The sequence below is a fragment of the Salmo salar genome, chromosome ssa08, assembly GCF_905237065.1.
Source record: "Salmo salar chromosome ssa08, Ssal_v3.1, whole genome shotgun sequence".
In the NCBI taxonomy this organism is placed as follows: Eukaryota; Metazoa; Chordata; class Actinopteri; order Salmoniformes; family Salmonidae; genus Salmo; species Salmo salar.
This window is the reverse complement of record NC_059449.1, coordinates 9,982,757-10,007,502: the sequence shown is the minus strand read 5'-3', so window position 1 is coordinate 10,007,502 and position 24,746 is coordinate 9,982,757. Positions and strand designations below refer to the sequence as shown.

Below are 24,746 nucleotides of genomic sequence, written 5' to 3'. Positions count from 1 at the left end.
GGTTGAAATGATGTCTGTCTAATCCTACCTCTAGGTGGTATCATATCCCTAACAGTCTGTTTAATAAACTTGGTGGACTTGAATTCCTAATGAAATGTGATTTTGACCCTCCAAAATTACCTGTGAAATTGTTTAAGTTTCACCAGCAAATGTTATTTTTCTGGAAAATGATATTCAAGCACAATGTTTCCCCCCAAAAAACACTGATTTGGAATAATAGAGTTATTAAAATTAATAGGAAATCCATTTTCAAAGGCCTTTGGTTTGACAAGGGTATTAATTATGTTTGTGATTTGGAAAAACAACACTGGGAAGTTTGAGTTCATTGGTAAATTTCAGGTTTGCAAAGCAATTCCACTTCCTTTACTTGGACTTATTAAGAACACTTTGTTATATTACGAGGTTGTTCTCTCTTTTCCAAGTTTACAAATTAATGACTTGAATCTTTTGGATTAAAAATGCAACAATACGTGGATATGATTGCCAGTTAATTAAGTCATTTTTGGTGATTATAATTCAATATATTGCTATGGAAGTGACCAACCCATGCTTTCGTCAAAAGCGACTACCTTTTACCTTAATTGTTCAGTTATCCCAAAAGTTAAAGAAACACATTTTTAAATATTTTCTTCCATCTACTCTGTTAATGATTTCTTGCACAAAAGAGTCAATTTTGACAAAATGCCTTGTGTTTTTTGTTACTCTGATTCAGAATCTATAGAGCATTTATTTTTTTCATGACGCCATTCTAGTAAACTATGGATTGAAATTCATGAATGGTTGTGTATAAAATCTCCAGAATTACCTATGTTTACCTTTGATGATGTTAAATGGCATTATGCTTATCCTTGTAATTCCGATAACTATTTTATTAACATTATTATTCCCTTGGACAAATATTATATTCACAAATGTAAATGGGGTGGAAAAATTCCTTATTTTGTAGGTTTTTTTCTCCATTGAACTGTTACAATTTTATAAAACCCTCAAACTTGTGAAACTTAAAAAGTTGGGAAAATTATTAGAAGTCATGTCTCTGAATGTCTGTTAATGTTTCATTGCCTTGTCATATATTAATAATGATGTCCTGAATTATTCTATGGTGTTCTATTATTTCATTTTTCCTATTGTATTCACCGGAATTTCCCTGTATTGATGTGTAATATTGTTATTATTGTTACAATAAAATAAAAATAAAAAGATTGATAAGTCAACGTACAAGTGTAAGTAAAAACTAATTCAAATCATTTAGAAATTGTACTACTAATGCACACGACGGCACAAACACGTCTCGTAAAAAGTAAATATGTTTTTGTTTGGTTAACTTTTGGATATTGTAGAAAGAAAACATTTTCCTTCTTTAGAAGTTCCAGCTGGGCAGGCTAACGTTAGTCAGCGAATTAATTTGCTAGCTATCATACGGTAGGCGTATATTAATAATTATATAGTTCATGAGTAGAAATTGACATGCAATCATAATTGACTGTAGCGCATATAAAGCAGCCACTAGCTACGGTGGCTGAAAACACAATCATCGCGGGATGAACGAGTGACGTATTTCTAGGCAAGGGCGGTCCATTTAAAAATCCTTCTTCCTCCCTTGCCCTGCAAGTGTATACTCGTCAGGCGTCATGACACGTCATCAGAAGTGTCCACTTAATTTGAGGGCTGAGGGGATAGGGTGTGTCTTTTAAGTGTTTGGAATGGAGTTGAGATTTCAGTCTTTGAAGTGTGTTTCCTGACCGATTCCCCATTTGGTTAATGAAAGTCCCCAATGAAACACTGTAGATGCAGAATCCTATTTCACGTCCTCAGAATCCCCAGAATGAATCTAACTAAGATAACTCAAAAAATCTTTCATTAATTTTGACGTTTTAGTTGCACAATTTTACATCTAAGGAGCTACTAGGCATGTCTGTCTCACTGTCTGTCTATGCTAATGTATAGAACGCAGCCACTGCAGCTGTAAACCCCATGTTAGTGGGCAAATGGATCTTGTCAAATCAAAACCCAACCTTAATTTACCCGTTGTGATGCCCGGAGCATGCTGGTTTTCTGTTCCACCTGATAATTAATTGCACACACTTGGTGTCCCAGGTCTAAATTAGTCCCTGATTTAGAGGGTAACAATGAAAAAGCACATTGGAACTGGCTTCGAGGTCCAGACTTCAGTTTGAGGGCCCTATATTATGTTCTGTATATGTACAGTCACCTCCATAATTATTATCACCCTTGATTAAGATTAGCAAAAAATACTACAATTAATAATTCAAATATTGAGCTACAGTGCCTTCATAAAGTATTCACACTCCTTCACTTTTTAATTTTTTTTTTGTGTTGCAAAGTGGGATTAAAATGGATTTAATCATCATTTTTTGTCAAAGATCTACACAAAATACTCTGTCAAAGTGGAATAAAAATGCTAACTTTTTTAAATAAATGTAAAATAAACAATAATATATCTTGATTAGATAAGTATTCAACCCCCTGAGTCAATACATGGTAGAATCACCTCACAGCCGTGAGTCTTTCTGGGTTAGTCTCTAAGAACTTTGCACACCACGATTGTACAATACTTGCTCATCATTCTTTTTTAAATTCTTCAAGCTCTGTCAAGTTGGTTGTTGATCATTGCTAGATAGCCATTGTCAAGTCTTGCCATAGATTTTCAAGCTGATTTAAGTCAAAACTCAGGAACATTTCATGTCTTTTTGGTAAGCAACTCCAGTGTATAGTTGGCCTTGTGATTTAGGTAATTGTCCTGTAGAAAGGTGAATTTGTCTCCCAGTGTCTGTTGTAAAGCAGACTAAATCAAGTTTTCCTCTAGGATTTTGCCTGTGGTTAGCTCTATTCTGTTTATTTGTATCCTAAAAAACTCCTTAGTCCTTGTTGATGACAAGCATGCCCATAACATGATGCAGCCACCACCATGCTTGAAAATATGAAGAGTGGTACTCAGTGATGTATTGTGTTGGATTTGCCCCAAACATAATGTTTTGTATTCAGGACAAAAAAATGCATTAATTTGCCATATTTCTTTCAGTATTACTTGAGTGCCTATTGCAAACGGGATAGATGTTTTGGAATATGTTTTATTCTTTACAAGCTAACTTCTTTTCACTGTCATTTATGTTAATATTGTGGAGTAACTACAATGTTGTTGATCCATCCTCAGTTATCTCCTATCACAGCCATTTAACTCTGTAACTGTTTTAAAATCACCATTGGCCTCATGGTGAAATCCCTGAGTGGTTTTATAGTAACACAACTGGTCAGAGAATGAAAAATACAATACATTTTTAAAAAATATATGTTTTCAATACTCCAGCACCCTCCCCTTGCAAGGACAATGTTTTATGAGACTGGAGAACACATTGGGAGGGATCTTAGACCATTCCATACATAATCTTTCCAGATCCTTGAAATCCTTCGTCTGCGCTTATGGACTGCCTTCTTCAATTAAACTATAGGTTTTCAATGGTCGGGAGACTGAGATGGACATTGCAAAATGTTGATTTTGTGGTCAATTAACCATTTCTTTGTGGAATTTGATGTGTGCTTGGGGTTCAGTCAAGTTCATGATTCCGTGGACCTTAACAAGGGCCCCAGGATCAGTGGAAGCAAATTAGCCCCATAACATCAAAGATCCACCATCATATTTTACAGTAGGTATGAGATTAGGTTGTTTTCTGCATATGCTTTATTTTCAAGTCATCTCACCATAGCACCGCCTGGAGTTTGCGGAACGGTATTGGTACTTGGATTGAAACTGGTGCTATGCTATGAGGGGGAACGAGCATCGGAAGACTATATGGGCTATATGTATTTCTCCGTTACCTTGCTCCCCCATCTTTAGTCCACTCAGCAGATCAATGCTCTCTGGTTCGTCTTCTATTGTCTCCTCTTTGACTAGCAGCAGATCAGGCTTCCCATCCTCCATGTCTAAGAGATACAGAGTGAGAGGATGTTGGATCAAGAAATCTGATATGAGCACCCTGCTATGGAGCAACTTCTGTTTGTGAAATTAGGTATTGCTATGTGTACTACGCAAAAATGTGTTGATTTGATACTATAAAAACGTGTTAGTTGATTACTAGACACTCTTTTAATGGTTTGATCATTCAAATGCATGGTCCTTACACTTAAGACAAAATTTATCAAGACCTGGACCCGTATCCACAAAGAGTCTCAGATTAGGAGTGCTGATCTCAGAAACTAAGGAATTAACATGGTCCACACACACCCACACAGTTGTGAAGCGGGCATGACAGCGCCTCTTCCCCCCATGAGGCTGAAAAGATTTTTAGGAGGCCCTCAGATCCTAAAAAAGTTCTACAGCTGTATATCACTGGGGCCGCGCTCGCTGCCATCCAGGACCTCTATACCAGGTGGTGTCAGGGAAAGGTCCATAAACTTTTCAAACACTCCAGCCACCCAAGCCATTGACAGTTCTCTCTGCTGCCAAACGGCCAGTGGTGGAAAAAGTACCCAATTGTCATACTTGAGTAAAAGTATAGATACCTTAATAGAATGTTGCTCAAGTAAAAGTGAAAGTCACACAGTAAAATACTCCTTGAGTAAAAGTCTAAAAGTATTTGGTTCCAAATATACTTAAGTATCAAAAGTAAATGTAATTGCTAAAATATACTTAAGTATCAAAAGTAAAGTAGAAGTATAAATCATTTCAAATTCCTTCTTCTAAGCAAAGCAGATGGCACCATTTTCTTGTTTTTAAAATGTATGAATAGCCAGGGGCACACTCCAACACTCAGACATAATTTACAAAAGATGCATTTGTGTTTAGTGAGTCCGCCAGATCAGAGGCAGAAGGGATGACCATGTGTTGTCTTGATAAATGTGTGAATTGGACCATTTTCCTGTCCTGCTAAGCATTCAAAATGTAACGAATACTTTTGGGTGTCAGGTAAAATGTACCCAGTAAAAAGTAAATTATTTTCTTTAGGAATGTAGTGAAGTAAAAATATAAATAGTAAAGTGCAGATACCCCCAAAAAACGACTTAAGAAGTACTATAAAGTATTTTTACTTAAGTACTTCACACCACTGCGCACGGCAAGCGGTACCAGTGCACCAAGTCTGCAACCAACAGGACCAGGGCTGGGCGATATGGTCTAAAAATCATATTTCTATTTTTTCCAAACCGATTCATGATATACAGTACCAGTCAAAAGTTTAGATACACCTACTCATTCTAGTGTTTTTCTTTATTTTTACTATGTTCTACATTATAGAATAACAGTGAAGACATTAAAACTATTTTTTTTAAAACATATGGAATCAGGTAGTAACCAAAAAAGTGTTAAACAAATCAAAATATATTTTAGATTTAGATTCTTCAAAGTAGCCACCCTTTGCCTTGACAGCTTGAAGGAGTTCCCACATATGCTGAGCACCTGTTGGATGATTTTCCTTAATTCTGCAGTCCAACTCATCCCAAATGAAATCAATTGGGTTGAGGTCGGGAGATTGTGGAGGACAGGTCATCTGATGCAGCACTCCATCACTCTCCTTCTTGGTCAAATAGCCCTTACATAACCTGGAGGTGTGTTTTGGTTCATTGTCCTGTTGAAAAACAAATGATAATCCCACTAAGCGCAAACCAGATGGGATGGTGTATCGTTGCAGAATGCGGTGGTAGCCATGTTGGTTAAGTGTGCCATGAATTCTGAATAAATCCCTGACAGTGTCACAAGCAAAGCACCCCCCACACTTCCTCTTCCATGCTTCATGGTGGGAAACACACATGCGAAGATCATTCGTTCACCTACTCTGCGTCTCACAACGACACAGTGGTTGGAACCAAAAATCTCCAATTTGGACTCATTAGACCAAAGGACAGAGTACCACCGGTCTAATGTCCATTGCTCATGTTTCTTGGCCCAATCAAGTCTCTTCTTCTTATTGGTGTCCTTTAGTAGTGGTTTATTGGCAGCAATTCGACCATGAAGGCCTGATTCACGCAGTCTCCTCTGAACAGTTGATTTTGAGATGTGTTGATTACTTGAACTCTGTGAAGCATTTATTTGGGCTGCAATCTGAAGTGCAGTTAACTCTAATGAACTTATCCTCTGCAACAGAGGTAACTCTGGGTCTTCCATTCCTGTGGTGGTCCTCACGAGAGCCAGTTTCATCATAGCGCTTGATGGTTTTTGCGACTGCACTTGAAGGAACTTTAAAAGTTCTTCAAATTTTCCAGATTGACTGACCTTCATGTCTTAAAGTAATGATGGACTGTCGTTTCTCTTTGCTTATTTGAGCTGTTTTGCCATAATATGGACTTGGTCCTTTACCAAATAAGGCTATCTTCTGTATACCACTCCTACCTTGTCACAACACAACTGATTGGCTCAAACACATTAAGAAATAAAGAACTTACACACATTAACTTTTAACAAGGCACACCTGTTAATTGAAATGCATTCCAGGTGACTACAGTACTTCATGAAGCTGCTTGAGAGAATGCCAAGAGTGTGTAAAGCTGGCATCAAGGCAAAGGGTGGCTACTTTGAAGAATCTAAAATATATTTTGATTTGTTTAACACTTTCATGGTTTACTACATGATTCCATGTCTTATTTCATAGTTTGTCTTGACTACTATTCTACAACATAGAAAATAGTAAAACAAATTAAATAACAAACCTTGAACAAGTAGGTGTTAAACTTTTGACCGGTAGTGTATATTATATAACTTTATAGTAAGAAGAATAAATGAAGATAGCTGAATAAAATAGAAAGGATATTTTTATCTAATGATTGCCTAGCCAGTGCGCACATGGAGCGGCTATTCTGTGTGGAATGTAAAAAGTGATCATTTAAAACAGGTCCTATACACTTAATTTCGAGTTATTTGCCTACTTTAGTTGTGATACAAACCTCTTACAAATCAAAACATATTGGCTGCATGATGCAACTACTGTCTGATGATTTGAAAGTCGCAAAAAAAGGTCATGAGCTCATTTTCTTGCCTAGACTGTGTACACAGTTCATTAGTCTCTTATTCTGTGCATTCAATTTGCCGTTGGTTGTATTGCCTTAATATGCTTGTATTGCCTTAATATGCTTGTACTGCCTTAATATGCTTGTACTGGACAGTGTTAATGAAATAAGAACGCTATAATAGGTGTGTTGGGAAAATGAAAAGCTCCTGACACGCATCATTCATTCATTATGAATACGATTTATTTGATTTCATTCTTCATTAATGTAACCACAATGTTCAGTTGAAATGACAGATGCACTCACCAACAGTAGGGACATCTTATTGATAAAACATATAACAAATGGATTTGGTCTAATTCACCATCTGATGAAGTGGAAACTCAAAAGGGGCAGATTCAGAATTAGGAAATGTACGAGTTTCCTATGCACTTCTGAAACCTCAAATCAGACCGACAGCTAATTACATCAACGCTGCGTAATACATTCAGCAGTCAAACATTTTTCAATACGTAATCCAACATGTTTGGTGGATGTGTGCATCAAAACTCCAACATTCACCTTTTCCTACTATTTCTGTGAAGTCTAGCATACAATTTGATGTATACATTGGTGTGTACCACACAGAACGCACTGAAACTGCAAGGCAAACGCAGCATTCCATTGGAAATGAATGTACTTCTGATGTACCAAAACGCAATGATGCTGTCGGTGTCAGTATTTGGTATTCAGAGTTACCTTATTCAGTCGCGTAATGCACTCTGCAGGTGCGGTTCATTCAACTGCTGAAAACCCTCCCACTTGCTGGCCAACAGATTTTCTCGTGGAGTTTCCATTCAATGGGGTTTTCAGTACATTTATCTTAAGCCATCCCTTTAAATACGCTGTACCTTTTTAGTTAGAACTTGGTCAACAGACTCACTAGAATATATAGAGAGAACAGGTTCAGAATATTAGGGATCATTGAAAGAAAGCCATCTAAATGTATGCATATTCACCTCCGTTTCAGCACCAATCCTGTAGATTATTTAGGGTAAGGAAAGTATTTATGAATCACAAAAAAACAGGTTTGGAAAGCCTTTACACGCAAAATATTGATCCTGAAAGTTGCCATATTCAAGTTCAATCTATGAGATATTGGAAGGTGAGAAAATTGTACAATAGGGGTTCAAGAATATTCCTATAAATACATTATCCCTTACTAATCATGGATTTGTAGCCTAATGACTGATCCAGTAATCATGAACCGTGCACCAGGTTTAAACTGCTAAGTGTGGTCTCAGTTCCATAATGATTTAATTAGGCTACATGTCCCAAATTATTGCAGAACGTAAGCCTGATATGAGCCACTAATGCTAGCGACTCAGGAACAATTTACAAGGACGTGACAGAGGAAAGAAAGGTCAATAGAATGGCAATGAAGGATGAGAAATGTAGGCTACAAATTGAAAGAAACTAACACTAAAGTGACAGTTACAAATGAATGTGGGTATTACTGGCAGTGGCTCCAGATTTAATGGATAATATTTAACATTATAAACTGTAAAAATAAAAAATAAACTGAGAAAAGCCTGGGCATATAATTAAAACATTCTATAGTGCATAAATCAACTTGGTAGGACATAGGCCTACAATTAACATTTTGAATAACGACACAGACATTTTTAGGTAGGCTGCATTTTCATGAACCCTAAGCACCTGTGGAAAAAAATTGATTGGGAGCGCATAAACCGCACAAAAGTAAGAAAACAGTGCTTTAATGAACTTAATTAGCCTATTTATTTATTTTTACGTGATCCAACTGTTACTAATGATCCTCAGCAACAAGCACACAGCCATGACAGTGTTTACAGAGGAAGCAAATGAAGGTAAACAAAACAATGTAATTAAATGGAATGATTATGTAGGCTATACCAAATGAAGGGAACTAACAGTAAATTGGCAGTTGGATATGTGTGGTTATTAGGCCTACTGACTGTAGATACTGATAGTGGCTAATATTTAACATGACAGAAATAGGAAACAGAAGGCCAGGGTAGCCTATAATTAAGACATTAGAGAGTGCCCCTCTCTGAAAGTTAAAAGGCTGTACAACTTCAATTCTGCATAAATGGCACAACATTTCATAAACTTTTCTGTGGGAAAGTTGATATGTAGATATGCTTCAGTACTGCCATATGACTGGTTTCACATTCGTCTCCAGCGATTATTAGGTCAAATAGATCTAGATGCTATTCTCAAACTTAAGGGAATTGCGTTCCATTTACGCGCGCTTAACTCTGGTCAGAATTCCCCTATTATGCATCAGCTAGACTGCTAAATATAATATGCCGCTAGTTAGCTGCGTAATTGATTAATCTAACAGTTAATGTAATGTCTTAAACTTCGCAGCATACCCAATGATGTCTATAGGCTTACGCAATCACTGCAAATGGCAGATGTGCGCTTCCTGCGCACCGTTCCATATAAGCTATATCTCAAAGCCATAGCCTACCAGATACTTTGGTTAAAAAACGCTGCTCCAGCAGTCCATATTGAGAGTTGAGAAGTAAATGTAATACCTACAGAAAGCTGAGACCCTCCTCTCTCCAACAGTCACAACAGTAGGCCTATTAAACTGTCATTTTTTCGCAATTGCAATTTGAAATGTTGCAATCACAATGCATTTTACTCTCCTCTCCCACTCATTCAGAGCCCAGAGAGAGCGAGAGCGAGGTTTGGAGGATGGATGAGACGTTTCGGATAATAGCAGCGAGTCTATTTAAATATAAAAATGTGGAACATGAAATTGAATGTCATGGTCAATACACCTGCGTTTTCAGAATGCAACACTTTATAATTTTAACTAGAGCGCTGAGTATCAGGCTATTAGCAAGTTTGACAGGCTTCTAATGCCCATCAGAGCCATTCATTTACAGAGGGCAGTTTTGGAGTAGCCTAGTTACCGTGATTCAGGGGGGTAATACTGGGCCCTCTCTCCCGTGTGGACCTTTAGGTGCATCTTCAGTTGGTGCTGGTGGGAGAACCTCTTCTCACACTGGGGGCAGCTGTAGGGTTTCTCCCCTGTGTGGACCCTCTGATGCCTCTTAAGGTTGCAAGTCTGGGCAAAGCTCATGTGACACTGGCTACAGCTGTAGGGTTTCTCCCCTGTGTGGACCCTCTGGTGGATCTTCAGGTTCCAAGCCTGGGAGAAGCGCATTTGACACTGGCTACAGCTGAAGGGTTTCACCCCTACGTGGACCCTCTGGTGGACCTCCACCTTCTGGGGGCAGTTGAAGCCTTTGTTACAGAACATGCAGAAGAACCGTTTCTCTTTAGTACCGCCTGATGTTGCTCCCCCTTCCCCAGCCTGGACTCTAGCCTTGTCGTTTGAGTTCAATACCTGATCGAAAAGGATGCGGCCGTGCGAATCGGAAGGTGCCATCAACGTGGTCACTGGGTCGCGATCCCTGAGCGCGTGTAAAGGGGAGTGGGTTGCGATATTTGGATTTGGCTCTAAGCTTTCCCTGTAGTCTAAAAAGTCACTGGTGTTGCCCTGCGAGTGTCCTTCTCCTAAGTGAGTCTGGTCTGCATTCCATGTCAGAGGATCGTCACCCTCCTCTTTCACAGTCACCTCATCTACAACCAGACCATCCCCTTTCTTATCTAGGAACCCTTCAGAGTATACACTACTACTGTACTGGTTCCAGTCCCCTCTTATTGGATTAGTATCTAAGCCCACAGGCACGTCACCAGGTATCATCTCGGTCTCTGTAGCGTATGAACAGGTCGGATCATTGCCAGTCTGTAACGCGTCACCTGAATCCTGATGGCTCGGGTTACCGTAAAGTAAATACTCTGAGCGGGGAGTAGGAGGACAGCCCAGTCTCCTCAGCCTCGTTAAAGTCTCTGTCTCAGACTTGTGGACGGCGTTCGGCGTTCTACTGATGTCCCTGGGCTGCGCTGGGGTGGTGGTGGGGTCCTCCGTGACTATATGGGGCGCTCCAGTCTGGATGTCGCTGCCGTGTTGTGGATCCTTCTCTCCTTCAGACCTCTCCTGCTTGACTCCAGGACCTGCAGCCTCTGTATCTGCAGACTGACACAATAGGAGAGGCTATTATTGTTACATGAGTTGAATTAGATTAAAATGTCATAAGGAAGTCTCACAAGCTCCCCTATGGACAGGGCTGTGCACAGACCCCACAAAATGCCTCTGAAGCTAAAATAAATAAGCCTATTTATTTCTGCAACAACTCACTTACTCATCACAAATTGCAAGAAAGCTAGTTACAGTAACTCCTAAAGAGATGACTGGCATTGGGAAAAGAGGTTGGGCTATCAGCTGATTATTGATGTTGATGATTGATGTAAATCTGCTAGTTAGTTATCTTGATTCATTTTACTGATTGGGATTTACCTCTGTATTTCTGCCTCTCTCAGCTGCTAGTATCAGCCAACCAGACCGAATATTGACGATGATGTAGGCCAAATCATGTGTGATCAAGTGTTAATAAAATGTTATGCTGCTGTGGCACTGTTGATATTTAATAGCAATCTCCGTACAGGGCAGACTTGGTAATAGAAGCAACCGGGCGTGCGCAATCTCCGTACAGGGCAGACTTGGTAATAGAAGCAACCGGGCGTGCGCAATCTCCGTACAGGGCAGACTTGAAATAGAAGCAACCGGGCGTGCGCAAGCTCCGTACAGGGCAGATCAACAGGCACAACCAATGGGGGGGGGCTTGACAACAACTTGGGTTCCCGAACAACAATGACCAACAAATATTTTGGAGGAAATTATACCACCACCCAAAAAGGCATTTTGGAGACTGGAAGGGCAAAGGGACATGTGCTCTGCACAGGTAGAGCCCTATCTGTGCACATGCCTGCTTATGGCAGATACATGAGGATGTACATGTAAGCAAGTGAATAGCTGAGGGGAGCCTTTCTGAAATAAACAGGCCACATTTCATTTACTCATTTTCAATTCAACATTATTTCACTAACCTCTATCACAATAACGTGCTGGGTTGAGGTTCCACTTCCCTCATCAACAGTGATTGGTTGGTCAACTCTCCATGTATTGTGTCCCGCTGGCTTCACAAAGCTCCTGTGGCCTCCAGTGAGATGTCCTTCACCTGAAAGAGTTATTGGGGGAAAAGAGGTGCATAGGTTAGCTACTGTCAATGCTCAACACTATATAGTGAATGTAATGTAACACTTCTCATAAGTTATTGATATAGGCCTACTGTTTATTGATCTATGTATTATGTTCCATGCATCATATTGTTTTCAATGAGTAAATAATAGGAAATGCAGTAAATCAAGAATCTGGTTAGAATATGATATTGTGTCTTTGCGCAAGTTAGATAAGTAATCAGGGCCTTCTGCAAATTGTACCTCTTGCCATTCCTCTGTATCGGTCGACGAGCTTGACACTACTGGGACGACTGGCGAGGACGCGCTCCCGTGCTACCTTCAGTTCTTGTAGCTGTAATTTCCTCCGCAATGCCCTGTTTTCTTTCTGGCTTTGAGTTATTTCCAAACGAAACACTGCATAGTCGTCGTCTACGAGTTTACAGATCTCTGCCACGGCTGCATTCGCTAGCACCTCCATGATGGAGGCGATTTGAGTGTGGAAAACCATACAGTTAGCCATAGCTAACCTTAGCAGCTAGCTAGCGTCACCTATATACTATCTATCAACCAAGTCGTCTCCAACGCAAATTAAAGACTACATGGGGTAAGTATGTGATGCTGTGCAGTTAAAGTTAGTCATATTTTGAATTCCATGGGGTTAATAATCGTCTAAATAACAACAAGAAAAACGCTAACGTGGAAATAGTTATTGGTCATGGTTTACTTCCGTTTACACTGAAGAGAAAGGATGTTATTGGTTGGCGCCATAGCTCAAAGGGTGTGGCTAAATGAAAAGGATGTGCGTGCTGTTCTTTGAATTTTACATTAGACATCAAATCTCCTATTCATAATCAGTATCTTTCAAGCTCAGAACAGAAAAAATGACTAGCTGGAACTCGTCTGAGCGGTCGGCTATGAATGCCCGCACCCACTAGTACTAAAGTTGTATTGATTTAATTTTATGAATGAAGAACAGTAAGAAAAAAATATATGCAGGTGCATCACTACTCCCATTGAAGATATATTACTGAATGTAGGCTATTTCTACCTGACCTTGTTCCCCCATCTTTAGTCCACTCAGCAGATCAATGCTCTCTGGTTCATCTTCTATTGTCTCCTCTTTGACTGGCAGCAGATCAGGCTTCCCATCCTCCATGTCTACTGACTGTAAGAGATACAGAGTGAGAGGATGTTGGATCAAGAATGATATGAGCACCCTGCTATGGATCATCTTCTGATTGTGCAATGAGGGATTGCTGTGATTACTATGCAAACATGTTAATTGATATGATACTTTGCAAATGTGTTAGTTGATTTGATTACTTGACACTCTTTAATGGTTTGATCATTCAAAGGCATGTACAGACTTAAGACACATTTAATCACGACCTGGTATCCACAAAGTATCTCAGAGTAGAAGTGCTGATCTAGGGTCAGGTTCCCATCTGTCTGCATAGTCTTATTTATTATTATCTAAAGGCACTCCTGCTCAGAGTTTTTTCTCTATTAGTCTACACCTACTGTTTATGAAGCATGTGACAAATTACATTTGATTTGATTTTGAGTCCACAGTGGACTCACCTCAGTGAGACTGTGTGTGGTCCTGTGCTGCTCAGCTGGTTCCTCTGTGGGTTCAAGAGGAGGTGTAGTCTGGTTGTCCTCCATGACCATGGTCCCCTCAGGGTTCCCCAGACCCTCCTCACACCCTCCTTCACCAGCAGCACCTCTTCCCCCAGGAAGAGTCAGGTGATATAGATTACACAGAACAACACTCCCTCAGGTACGTACACACACACACACACACACACACACACACACACACACACACACACACACACACACACAGATAATAACCACACTTTCAACATGGAGTGTTTACCCATCCCCACTACTTTTGAGTACTATACTGTTACAGAATGACTTCATTGTTGTTAAACTATCATGGCGGACATAAATGATGTTGAGTCAGCTAAATGATGTATGAGTCAGCTATGATAAGTCAAAAGCCAGACAAACCTGACTATTTATGTGTACAGTAGGTGTTTGTTAATGTGTGGATATGTGTAGGTACATTTAGTAAGTCTATAATGGTTGTCGGGTATATGCAGAATAGGGTGAGATCAGATGATGTACAGTGAGGGGAAAAAGTATTTGATCCCCTGCTGATTTTGTACGTTTGCCCACTGACAAAGAAATGATCAGTCTATAATTTTAATGGTAGGTTTATTTGAACAGTGAGAGACAGAATAACAACAAAAAAATCCATAAAAACGCATGTCAAAAATGTTATAAAATGATTTGCATTTTAATGAGGGAAATAAGTATTTGACCCCTCTGCAAGACATGACTTAGTACTTGGTGGCAAAACCCTTGTTGGCAATCACAGAGGTCAGACGTTTCTTGTAGTTGGCCACCAGGTTTGCACACATCTCAGGAGGGATTTTGTCACACTCCTCTTTGAAGATCTTCTCCAAGTCATTAAGGTTTCGAGGCAGACGTTTGGCAACTTGAACCTTCAGCTCCCTCCACAGATTTTCTATGGGATTAAGGTCTGGAGACTGGCTAGGCCACTCCAGGACCTTAATGTGCTTCTTCTTGAGCCACTCCTTTGTTGCCTTGGCTGTGTGTTTTGGGTCATTGTCATGCTGGAATACCCAACCACGACCCATTTTCAATGCCCTGGCTGAGGGAAGGAGGTTCTCACCCAAGATTTGACGGTACATGGCCCCGTCCATCATCCCTTTGATGCAGTGAAGTTGTCCTGTCCCCTTAGCAGAAAAACACCCCCAAAGCATAATGTTTCCACCTCCATGTTTGATGGTGGGGATGGTGTTCTTGAGGTCATAGGCAGCAATCCTCCTCCTCCAAACACTGCGAGTTGAGTTGATGCCAAAGAGCTAAATTTTTGTCTCATCTGACCACAACACTTTCACCCAGTTGTCCTCTGAATCATTCAGATGTTCATTGGCAAACTTCAGACGGGCATGTATATGTGCTTTCTTGAGCAGGGGGACCTTGCGGGCGCTGCAGGATTTCAGTCCTTCACGGCATAGTGTGTTACCAATTGTTTTCTTGGTGACTATGGTCCCAGCTGCCTTGAGATCATTGACAAGATCCTCCCGTGTAGTTCTGGGCTGATTCCTCACCGTTCTCATGATCATTGCAACCCCACGAGGTGAGATCTTGCATGGAGCCCCAGGCCGAGGGAGATTGAGAGTTCTTTTTTGTTTCTTCCATTTGCGAATAATCGCACCAACTGTTATTACCTTCTCACCAAGCTGCTTGGCGATGGTCTTGTAGCCCATTCCAGCCTTGTGTAGATCTACAATCTTGTCCCTGACATCCTTGGAGAGCTCTTTGGTCTTGGCCATGGTGGAGAGTTTGGAATCTGATTGATTGATTGCTTCTGTGGACAGGTGTCTTTTATACAGGTAACAAACTGAGATTAGGAGCAGTCCCTTTAAGAGTGTGCTCCTAATCTCAGCTCGTTACCTGTATAAAAGACACCTGGGAGCCAGAAATCTTTATAATTGAGAGGGGGTCAAATACTTATTTCCCTCATTAAAACGCAAATCAATTTATAACATTTTTGACATGCGTTTTTCAGGATTTTTTTGTTGTTATTCTGTCTCTCACTGTTCAAATAAACCTACCATTAAAATTATAGACTGATCATTTCTTTGTCAGTGGGCAAACGTACAAAATCAGCAGGGGATCAAATACTTTTTTCCCTCACTGTATACTAAAGAGTCTCAATTTAAGTCCCATTTTGTGATGTGTTAAATACACCATATGAAAATCACACATACACGTTTCAATTAAAAATCTGCATGAACTTGTTAAACTGCATTAATAGGCATGAAATCTAGAAATATAAATAGGCATTTGTGAACTTCATATAGCCTACACAGTACAAAAAATATTTAAGACTTTTTAGGTTTATATACAATTCCTAAATGCAACATTCTACCCAGGAATATTCAACACTAAAATCTGTTAATCCATTATTCCAAATGAATCTTTTTATCACTTTATGTCACGATCGTCGTAATAATTGGACGAAGGTGCAGCGTGAGTAGCGTTCCACATTATTTATTAAAGTGAAAACTTAGAACAAAACAAATAAAGAAACAACGAACCGTTACTACAGAGGTGCTACGTGCACTAACTCAAAACAATATCCCATAAAACACAGGTGGAAAAAATGCGTCTTAAATATGATCCCCAATTAGAGACAACGATTCCCAGCTGCCTCTAATTGGGAATCATACAAATAAACTAGAACCCCACATAGAAATAATAAACTAGAATACCCCCCAGTCACGCCCTGACCTACTTCACCATAGAGAAACAGTGTCTCTCTATGGTCAGGGTCGTGACAGTACCGTCGCCGGAAGCTCTGGACTGGGAAGGCGCAGTGGAGGCCTGGTGCGTGGAGCTGGCACAGGACGCACTGGGCTGTGGAGGCGCACTGGAGACCTGGTGCGTAGAACCGGCATTAATGGTACCGGTTCGATGACACACCTCACACGGCAAGTGCGGGGAGCTGGCACAGGATGCACTGGGCTGTGGAGGCGTACTGGAGACCTGGTGCGTAGAACCAGCATCAATGGTACCGGTTTGATGACAAACTTCGCATGGTGAGTGCGAGGAGCAGGCACAGGACGTACCGGACTGGGAAGGCGCACTTGAGGGAGAGTGAGAGGAGCAGGCACAGGACTGGGGACACGCACTTCAGGGGGAGTGTGAGGAACAGGCACAGGACGCACCGGACTGGGGACATGCACTTCAGGGAGAGTGCGAGGAGGAGACACATGACATACCGGACTGGAGAGGCGCACTTGAGGCCAGAAGCGTGGAACCGGCACAGGTTGCACCAGACTGCTAACCGGATCCTCTGGTCGGATGTTGAGCAGAACACACTTGCACAACATCTCTCTCATCTCACTCACTCCCAACTTCTCCATTGCCTCCTTGACAGTCTCTGGCTCTTCCCTCTGCTCAGTCGCCAGCTCCATGTGCCCCACCCCCAAAATAAACTTGGGTTGTCCTTGGGCTTTCTGTAGCCGCGAACCCCTGTCTTCGTCGCTGTCCTCCATTATCTCCTTCCGATGTCCAGAAATCCTTCACCTGGTGAACACGCTGCTTGGTCCTGGTTTGATGGGATATTCTGTCACGATCGTCGTAATAATTGGACCAAGGCGCAGCGTGAGTAGCGTTCCACATTATTTATTAAAGTGAAAACTTAAAACAAAACAAATAAAGAAACAACGAACCGTGACTACAGAGGTGCTACGTACACTAACTCAAAACAATATCCCATAAAACACAGGTGGAAAAAATGCGTCTTAAATATGATCGCCAATTAGAGACAACGATTCCCAGCTGCCTCTAATTGGGAATCATACAAATCACCAACATAGAAATAACAAACTAGAACCCCACATAGAAATAATAAACTAGAATAGTCCCCAGTCACGCCCTGACCTACTTCACCATAGAGAAACAATGGCTCTCTATGGTCAGGACGTGACACATCTGTTGATGTAAAAAGGGCTTTAAAAATACATTTGGTTGATTGATTCTGCAGACAACAATGAAAAAAAAATATTTAAAGGGGAATTGCTAAATGTATGTAGATCAAAACATTTAATAAAAACATGTTTGTGAAATGCTTACTTACAGGCCCTTCCCAACATTGCAGAGAGAATAATATAAGAAGTATATGGAATAAATACAAAATGAGTAACCAGATATTCTAAACTAAGTGTTTTGATAACTTTCAAATGTAGTATCAGGTCCATGTAGAATAAATAACCCTTTACATAAATCAAATAACATTTTATTTGTCACGTGCCGAATACAACAGGTGTAGACTTTATTGTGATACGCTTACTTGCGAGCCCTTTCCCAACAATGCAGAGATAAAAATGGAGAACATTTTGAAAAAAAGAAAATGGTAACACAATAAAATAACAGCGAGACTATATACAAGGAGTACCGGTACTGAGTCAATGTGCAGGGATATGAGGTAGTTGAGGTAATATGTAGGTAGGGTTAAAAGGGACTAGGCTAGATGGATAAGGATAGATAATAAACAGAGTAGCAGCGGCGTATGTGAAGAGTGTAAAAGTGTGTTTTGTGTGTGTTGGAGTGTAGTAAATGTCAGTGTAGTATGTGTCAGTGTGTGGGTAGAGTCCAGTGAGTGTACATAGAGCTGGTGCAAGAGGGTCAGTGACTCAGTGCAAATAAAAAGGTGTCAATGCAAATAGTCAGGATATGGAAAGATAAACAAAGTGCTCGATCCTCGTATATAATCCAATGAACAGAAATAGGATAGCACTCCTGTAAATAAACTTAACGACACGTAGGGTAGAAGATGGGGCTAAATTACTTCTCCAAAGAGAGACATATTGGATAGTCCGCTTGGGCACTCTTGCCCCAGCAGGCCTGAATGAAGAATGTTATTTTTCGTTGTATGTTTTTGTAGTAGTATATAAATAGGCCAAACATTTAGGAAATGACATCATTACTGAAGAAGAGCTCATACCCGAAATGTTCGTGCTGCAATAAAAATTGTCAGGGTAGCCACTTGACTAACTGTTCAGCAGGGCTTTCCTCTGACATCGCTTGGAATAAAGGTCCTGGATGGCAGGGAGCTCGACCCCAGTGATGTACTAGGCCGTACGCACTACCCTCTGTAGCGCCTTACGGTCAGATGCCAAGCAGTTGCTTGGGCGGTATGTAAATCAGAGTGGCTCCATGGTGTCTGGGATGATGATGTAGCAATGACCAGCCTTTTAAAGCATTAGGAAGTGATCTTCATGGTTACATTTAGGAATGGATGTGAATAGCAGTTGAACTGTTGTGGTTTTACAAGGCAAAAATATGCACAACTTGTGAACAGTAGTTAAAGCGTTATAAATATGCAATATAAATAGGATAAATACACATGAATGAATAACCATAGCATTACACTATTATAACAACTATAAACAGGGCTATTAACATAGCAGTATAACATTATCCTAAATAATAAACACTAGACAGAGAAACCAATTACTAAGACAGACAAGAGAAAGATTTCTGGCACTCTCTCCAGCCTGGTGAAGCTGGTGAATCTGCTGAGTTAAAGATCTGATCTGCCTGGCGCCACAGAGCCGTAAATTACAGTTCACAACAGCAACAGTAAGTGGCTACATTGAGAAGCGCCACGGTAGCATGCTCATACGACACTCTATTTACCAGTACAAGCAATAACAGTACACTTGTGCATAACCCCCTGTGCAACCAATGCAGTAGCAGGCACTTACACTGAACAAAAACATGAAAGCAACATGTAAAGTGTTGGTTCCATGTTTCATGAGCTGAAATAAGATCACAGAAATTTTCTGTACGCACAAAAAGCTTATTTCTTTCAAATTTTGTGAACAAATTTGTTTACATCCCTGTTAGTGAGCATTTGTCCTTTGCCAAGATAATCTATCCACCTGACAGGTGTGGCATATCAAGAAGCTGATTAAACAGCATGATCATTACACAGATGCACCTTGTTCTGGGGACAATAAAACACCACTCTAAAATGTGCAGTTTTTTCACACAACACAATGCCACTGATGTCTCAAGTTTTCAGGGAGCGTGCAATTGGCATGCTGACTGCAGGAATGTCCACCAGAGCTGTTACCAGATAATTTAATGTTAATTTCTGTACCATAAGCTACCTCCAACGTAGATTTAGAGAATTTTGCAGTATGTCCAACCGGCCTCACAACCGCAGACCACGTGTAACCACGCCAGACCAGGACCTCAACATCTGGCTTCTTCACCTGCGGGATCGTCTGAGACCAAAAACACGACAGCTGATGAAACTGTGGTTTTACACAACCAAATAATTTTTACAGAAACTGTCTCGGGGGAAGCTCATCTGTGTGCTCGTTGTCCTCACCAGGGTCTTGACCTGACTGCAGTTCGGCATCATAGCAGACTTCAGTGGGCAAATGGTCACCTTCAATGGCCACTGGCACGCTGTATGAGTGTGGTCTTCTCGGAATTAACTGGGAATTGACTGGTTTTCTGATCCACGCCCCTACCTTTTTTTGTAAGGTATCTGTGACCAACAGATGCATATCGGTATTCCCAGTCATGTGAAATCCATAGATTATGGCCTAATGAATGTATTTAAATTGACTGATTTCCTTATATGAACTGGAACTCATTAAAATCTTTGAAATTGTTGCATGTTGCGTTTTATATTTTTGTTCAGTGTATATATAGACAATATGCATAGCAGTATTGGCAACACACTTACATTACAGTTTGGTAGTATAGTAGAAAATATGTCTGCGAGCTTATCAAAATAACTTTAAGTAATTAGTGGTAATTATTATTATTACACACCATGTCAAACCCCCCAATAAGAACCCACGCAACTTACATTTCATTACATTACATTACATTTAAGTCATTTAGCAGACGCTCTTATCCACTGGATATCATAAGGTGCATTCACCTTATGATATCCAGTGGAACAACCACTTTACAATAGTGCATCTAAATCTTTTAAGGGGGGGGGTTAGAAGGATTACTTTATCCTATCCTAGGTATTCCTTAAAGAGGTGGGGTTTCAGGTGTCTCCGGAAGGTGGTGATTGACTCCGCTGTCCTGGCGTCGTGAGGGAGCTTGTTCCACCATTGGGGTGCCAGAGCAGCGAACAGTTTTGACTGGGCTGAGCAGGAACTGTGCTTCCTCAGAGGTAGGGGGGCCAGCAGGCCAGAGGTGGATGAACGCAGTGCCCTTGTTTGGGTGTAGGGCCTGATCAGAGCCTGAAGGTATGGAGGTGCCGTTCCCTTCACAGCTCCGTAGGCAATCACCATGGTCTTGTAGCGGATGCGAGCTTCAACTGGAAGCCAGTGGAGAGAGCGGAGGAGCGGGGTGACGTGAGAGAACTTGGGAAGGTTGAACACCAGACGGGCTGCGGCGTTCTGGATGAGTTGTAGGGGTTTAATGGCACAGGCAGGGAGCCCAGCCAACAGCGAGTTGCAGTAATCCAGACGGGAGATGACAAGTGCCTGGATTAGGACCTGCGCCGCTTCCTGTGTGAGGCAGGGTCGTACTATGCGAATGTTGTAGAGCATGAACCTACAGGATCGGGTCACCGCCTTGATGTTAGTGGAGAACGACAGGGTGTTGTCCAGGATCACGCCAAGGTTCTTAGCACTCTGGGAGGAGGACACAAGGGAGTTGTCAACCGTGATGGCGAGATCATGGAACGGGCAGTCCTTCCCCGGGAGGAAGAGCAGCTCCGTCTTGCCGAGGTTCAGCTTGAGGTGGTGATCCGTCATCCACACTGATATGTCTGACAGACATGCAGAGATGCGATTCGCCGCCTGGTTATCAGAAGGGGGAAAGGAGAAGATTAATTGTGTGTCGTCTGCATAGCAATGATAGGAGAGACCATGTGAGGATATGACAGAGCCAAGTGACTTGGTGTATAGCAAGAATAGGAGAGGGCCTAGAACAGAGCCCCGTTTCGATGCACGCACAACATTCAGGTATTCGGGTTAATATCCACAATAAAAAGTCCTCAGAAAAACATGTGTCTTCTTCCTTCGCATATTGATAACACTCTTTTGGATACTGGAACATCTTCACTGTAGCCAGGTCAGTATCAGGCAATACGAAGGACCATGAAAAAAAATGGTCTGAAAATAAAAATCTGAGCGGTTGGCTGTGAATGCCCTCATCCGCTAGTACTTAATGCTGATTAAGGATCTGACTCACTACAGGCTGTCCGGCAAGAACAAGGCAGATGTTTTATTGGCTCTTGGTCACAACCACACATTACCACATAAACACAGACTAAAAGTGATCGTCATGGTTACAATTAGGAATGGACAGCAGTTGAACTGTTGTGGTTCTATAAGGCAAGGGTGTGCACAACATGTAAACGGTATTAGTTAAAGCGTTATAAATCTGCAATATAAATAGGCTATATACACTAGTCATTCAGAGTAACAGTTATTCCAAGATCCATTAGAAATAACCAAAGTGTGTGTGTGTTCCAAATGTGTGGTAGTGATGAAGAAAATGAATAAAAACCCTGAAAGAAGAAGCATCCACCTTGTTCTTACCGGGCATCCGGTAGAGCAGTGGTTCCCAAATGTTTTATTGTCCCGTCCCCCTTCAAACATTCAACCTCCAGCTGCGTACCCCCTCTAGCACTAGGATCAGCGCACTCTCAAATGTTGTTTTTTGCCATCATTTTAAGCCTGCCACATACACACATTATACGATACATTTATTAAACATAAGAATGAGTGTGAGTTTGTCACAATCCGGCTCGTGGGAAGTGACAAAGAGCTCTTATAGGACCAGGGCGCAAATAATAATAATAATAATATAATAATAATCAATCATTTTGCTCTTGACCTAGCCATCTTACATATAAAACCTTATTTGTTCATCAAAAATTGTGAATAACTCACCACAGGTTAATGAGAAGGGTGTCCTTGAAAGGATGCACATAACTCTGCAATGTTGGGTTGTATTGGAGAGTCTCAGTCTTAAATAATTTTCCACATTCCACATACAGTCTGTGTATTTAGTTTTCATGCTAGTGAGTGGAGATGGCTCCAGTATGAAGTTGGGGGGCCAGACACTGGTCTCTACACAATGAGAACTGTTTTTACAGCAGATACTGTCTGCTGTGAATTATAAGGCTCTTTCATACAGATCTTAACCTTGTGACCCATTCCATACATCTGTTGTTTGTCATGTAGACTGAAGGAGGATGGACTTTGCTATAAAATGCTGTGGCTCAAACCCGCTAGTTGAGTTCGCAGTGATCACCTCCAGGGGTGATTACCGACCAGCTCCGTTACTACAATAATTTAATAATAAAGCTGGATTGTTTTGAAGAAATCTAAAAGTCTCTTCTTTTAATGACAATAATTCCACCACAGTCATTGCGCACCCAACTCACTCAGGTGCTTCGCTATATCACATTTGACATTATCCGTAAGCTTTCGTTCATTTGTACACAAAAATCATACAATGATGGAAAGACCTGTGTGTTGTCTTTGTTAATGCAGACAGAGAAGAGCTCCAACTTCTTAATCATAGCCTCATTTTTGTCCCGCACATTGAATATAGTTGCGGAGAGTCCCTGTAATCCTAGATTCAGATCATTCAGGCGAGAAAAAACATCACCCAGATAGGCCGGTCGTGTGCGAAACTCGACAAGTGAAAATTATGGTCAGTGAAGTTCTTTAAGCTCGTCTCAATTAAAAAAAACGTGTCAATACTTTGCCCCTTGATAACCAGCGCACTTCTGTATGTTGTAAATGCGTTACATGGTCGCTGCCCATATCATTGCATAGTGCAGAAAATACGAGAGTTCATGGGCCTTGCTTTAACGACGTTAACCATTTTCACTGTAGTGTCCAAAACGTCTTTCAAGCTGTCAGGCATTCCCTTGGCAGCAAGAGCCTCTCGGTGGATGCTGCAGTGTACCCAAGTGGCATCAGGAGCAACTGCTTGCACACGTGTTACTACTCCACTATGTCTCCCTGTCATGGCTTTTGCGCCATCAGTACAAATACCAACACATCTTGACCACCAAAGTCCATTTGATGTCACAAAGCTGTCCAGTACTTTAAAAATATCCTGTCCTGTTCTCCTGGTTTCCAGTGGTTTGCAGAAGAGGATGCCTTCCTTAATTGACCCCCCATAAAAGTTAGGGACATATACCAGGAGCTGTGCTAGGCCCGCCATATCTGTTGACTCGCTTGTATGCGAAGCAGTAATTGTTTTAAATCATCTCCTGCCATGTCACTGATGCATCATGAAACAGTGTTGTTTGATGAAGGCATTGTCTGTATAGTTTTTATGGCCTTTCCCCCCAGCATTGTCCCAGCCATATCAGCAGCAGCAGGAAGAATTAAGTCCTCCACAATAGTATGTCCTAGCCACTCTGTAGCTCACCATATAAGACGCTTCTAGCCCCTTCTTATTAATGGTATCTGTTGCTTTTATACATGTGTTACTACTCTAAAGTCGTCTTAATTCTTGCTCAAAAAACTCCCGCGGCTTATTTTTCAAATTGCCATGTTTTCTTTCTAAATGTCTGCTCAAGAGTGAAGGTTTCATTGAGATGTGAGATAGCACTTTTGCTCATACACTACCGTTCAAAAGTTTGGGGTCACTTAAAATATCCTTGTTTTTGAAAGAAAAGCAAATTTTTTTACCATTAAAGTAACATGAAATTGATCAGAAATACAGTGTAGACATTGTTAATGTTGTAAATTACTATTGTAGCTGGAAACGGCAGATTTTTTATGGAATATCTACACAGGCGTACAGAGGCCCATTATCAGCAACCATCACTCCTGTGTGACAATGGCACATTGTGTTAGCTAATCCAAGTTTATAATTTTAAAAGGCTAATTGATCATTAGAAAACCCTTTTGCAATTATGTTAGCACAGCTGAAAACTGTTAAAACTGGCCTTCTTTAGACTAGTTGAGTATCTGGAGCATCAGCATTTGTGGGTTCGATTACAGTCTCAAAATGGCCAGAAACAAAGGACTTTCTTCTGAAACTCGTCAGTCTATTCTTGTAAGGGGGCAGTAGCTCTTCAGCTGCATCAGATTCACAACTGTCAGTGTCCATGC

The 24,746-nt window shown here is 41.0% G+C and overlaps 2 protein-coding genes across 2 annotated transcripts in view; both read right to left on the bottom strand.

Moving 5' to 3' along the window:
- Positions 1 to 13,794, bottom strand: part of LOC106610113 (uncharacterized) — a 58,647-nt gene extending 44,853 nt beyond the window's left edge. Inside the window, exons 1-2 of the mRNA XM_045723199.1 lie at positions 13,657 to 13,794; positions 13,129 to 13,240 (exon numbers count right to left, since the gene is read on the bottom strand). Coding sequence (XP_045579155.1) covers positions 13,129 to 13,240; positions 13,657 to 13,746 — 202 coding nt within the window. The 5' untranslated portion in view covers positions 13,747 to 13,794. The remainder of the gene's footprint in view (positions 1 to 13,128; positions 13,241 to 13,656) is intronic.
- Positions 7,179 to 12,805, bottom strand: LOC106610106 (uncharacterized). The gene is made up of 3 exons (XM_014209276.2): positions 12,337 to 12,805; positions 11,944 to 12,074; positions 7,179 to 11,032 (listed from the first exon to the last, which is right to left on the bottom strand). Exons 1-3 carry the CDS (start codon positions 12,593 to 12,595, stop codon positions 9,899 to 9,901), a joined length of 1,524 nt encoding a protein of 507 aa, XP_014064751.2. The 5' UTR covers positions 12,596 to 12,805; the 3' UTR covers positions 7,179 to 9,898.
- Positions 13,795 to 24,746: the final 10,952 nt, after the last annotated feature.

Coding starts and splice junctions, on each gene's coding strand:
- LOC106610106 (XM_014209276.2), bottom strand. CDS start 12,595: ATGGCTAACTGTATGGTTTTCCACACTCAAATCGCCTCCATCATGGAG. Junction 12,075..12,336: donor ATACAGAGGAATGGCAAGAG/GTACAATTTGCA, acceptor TAACTCTTTCAG/GTGAAGGACATCTCACTGGA. Junction 11,033..11,943: donor AGCACGTTATTGTGATAGAG/GTTAGTGAAATA, acceptor CTATTGTGTCAG/TCTGCAGATACAGAGGCTGC.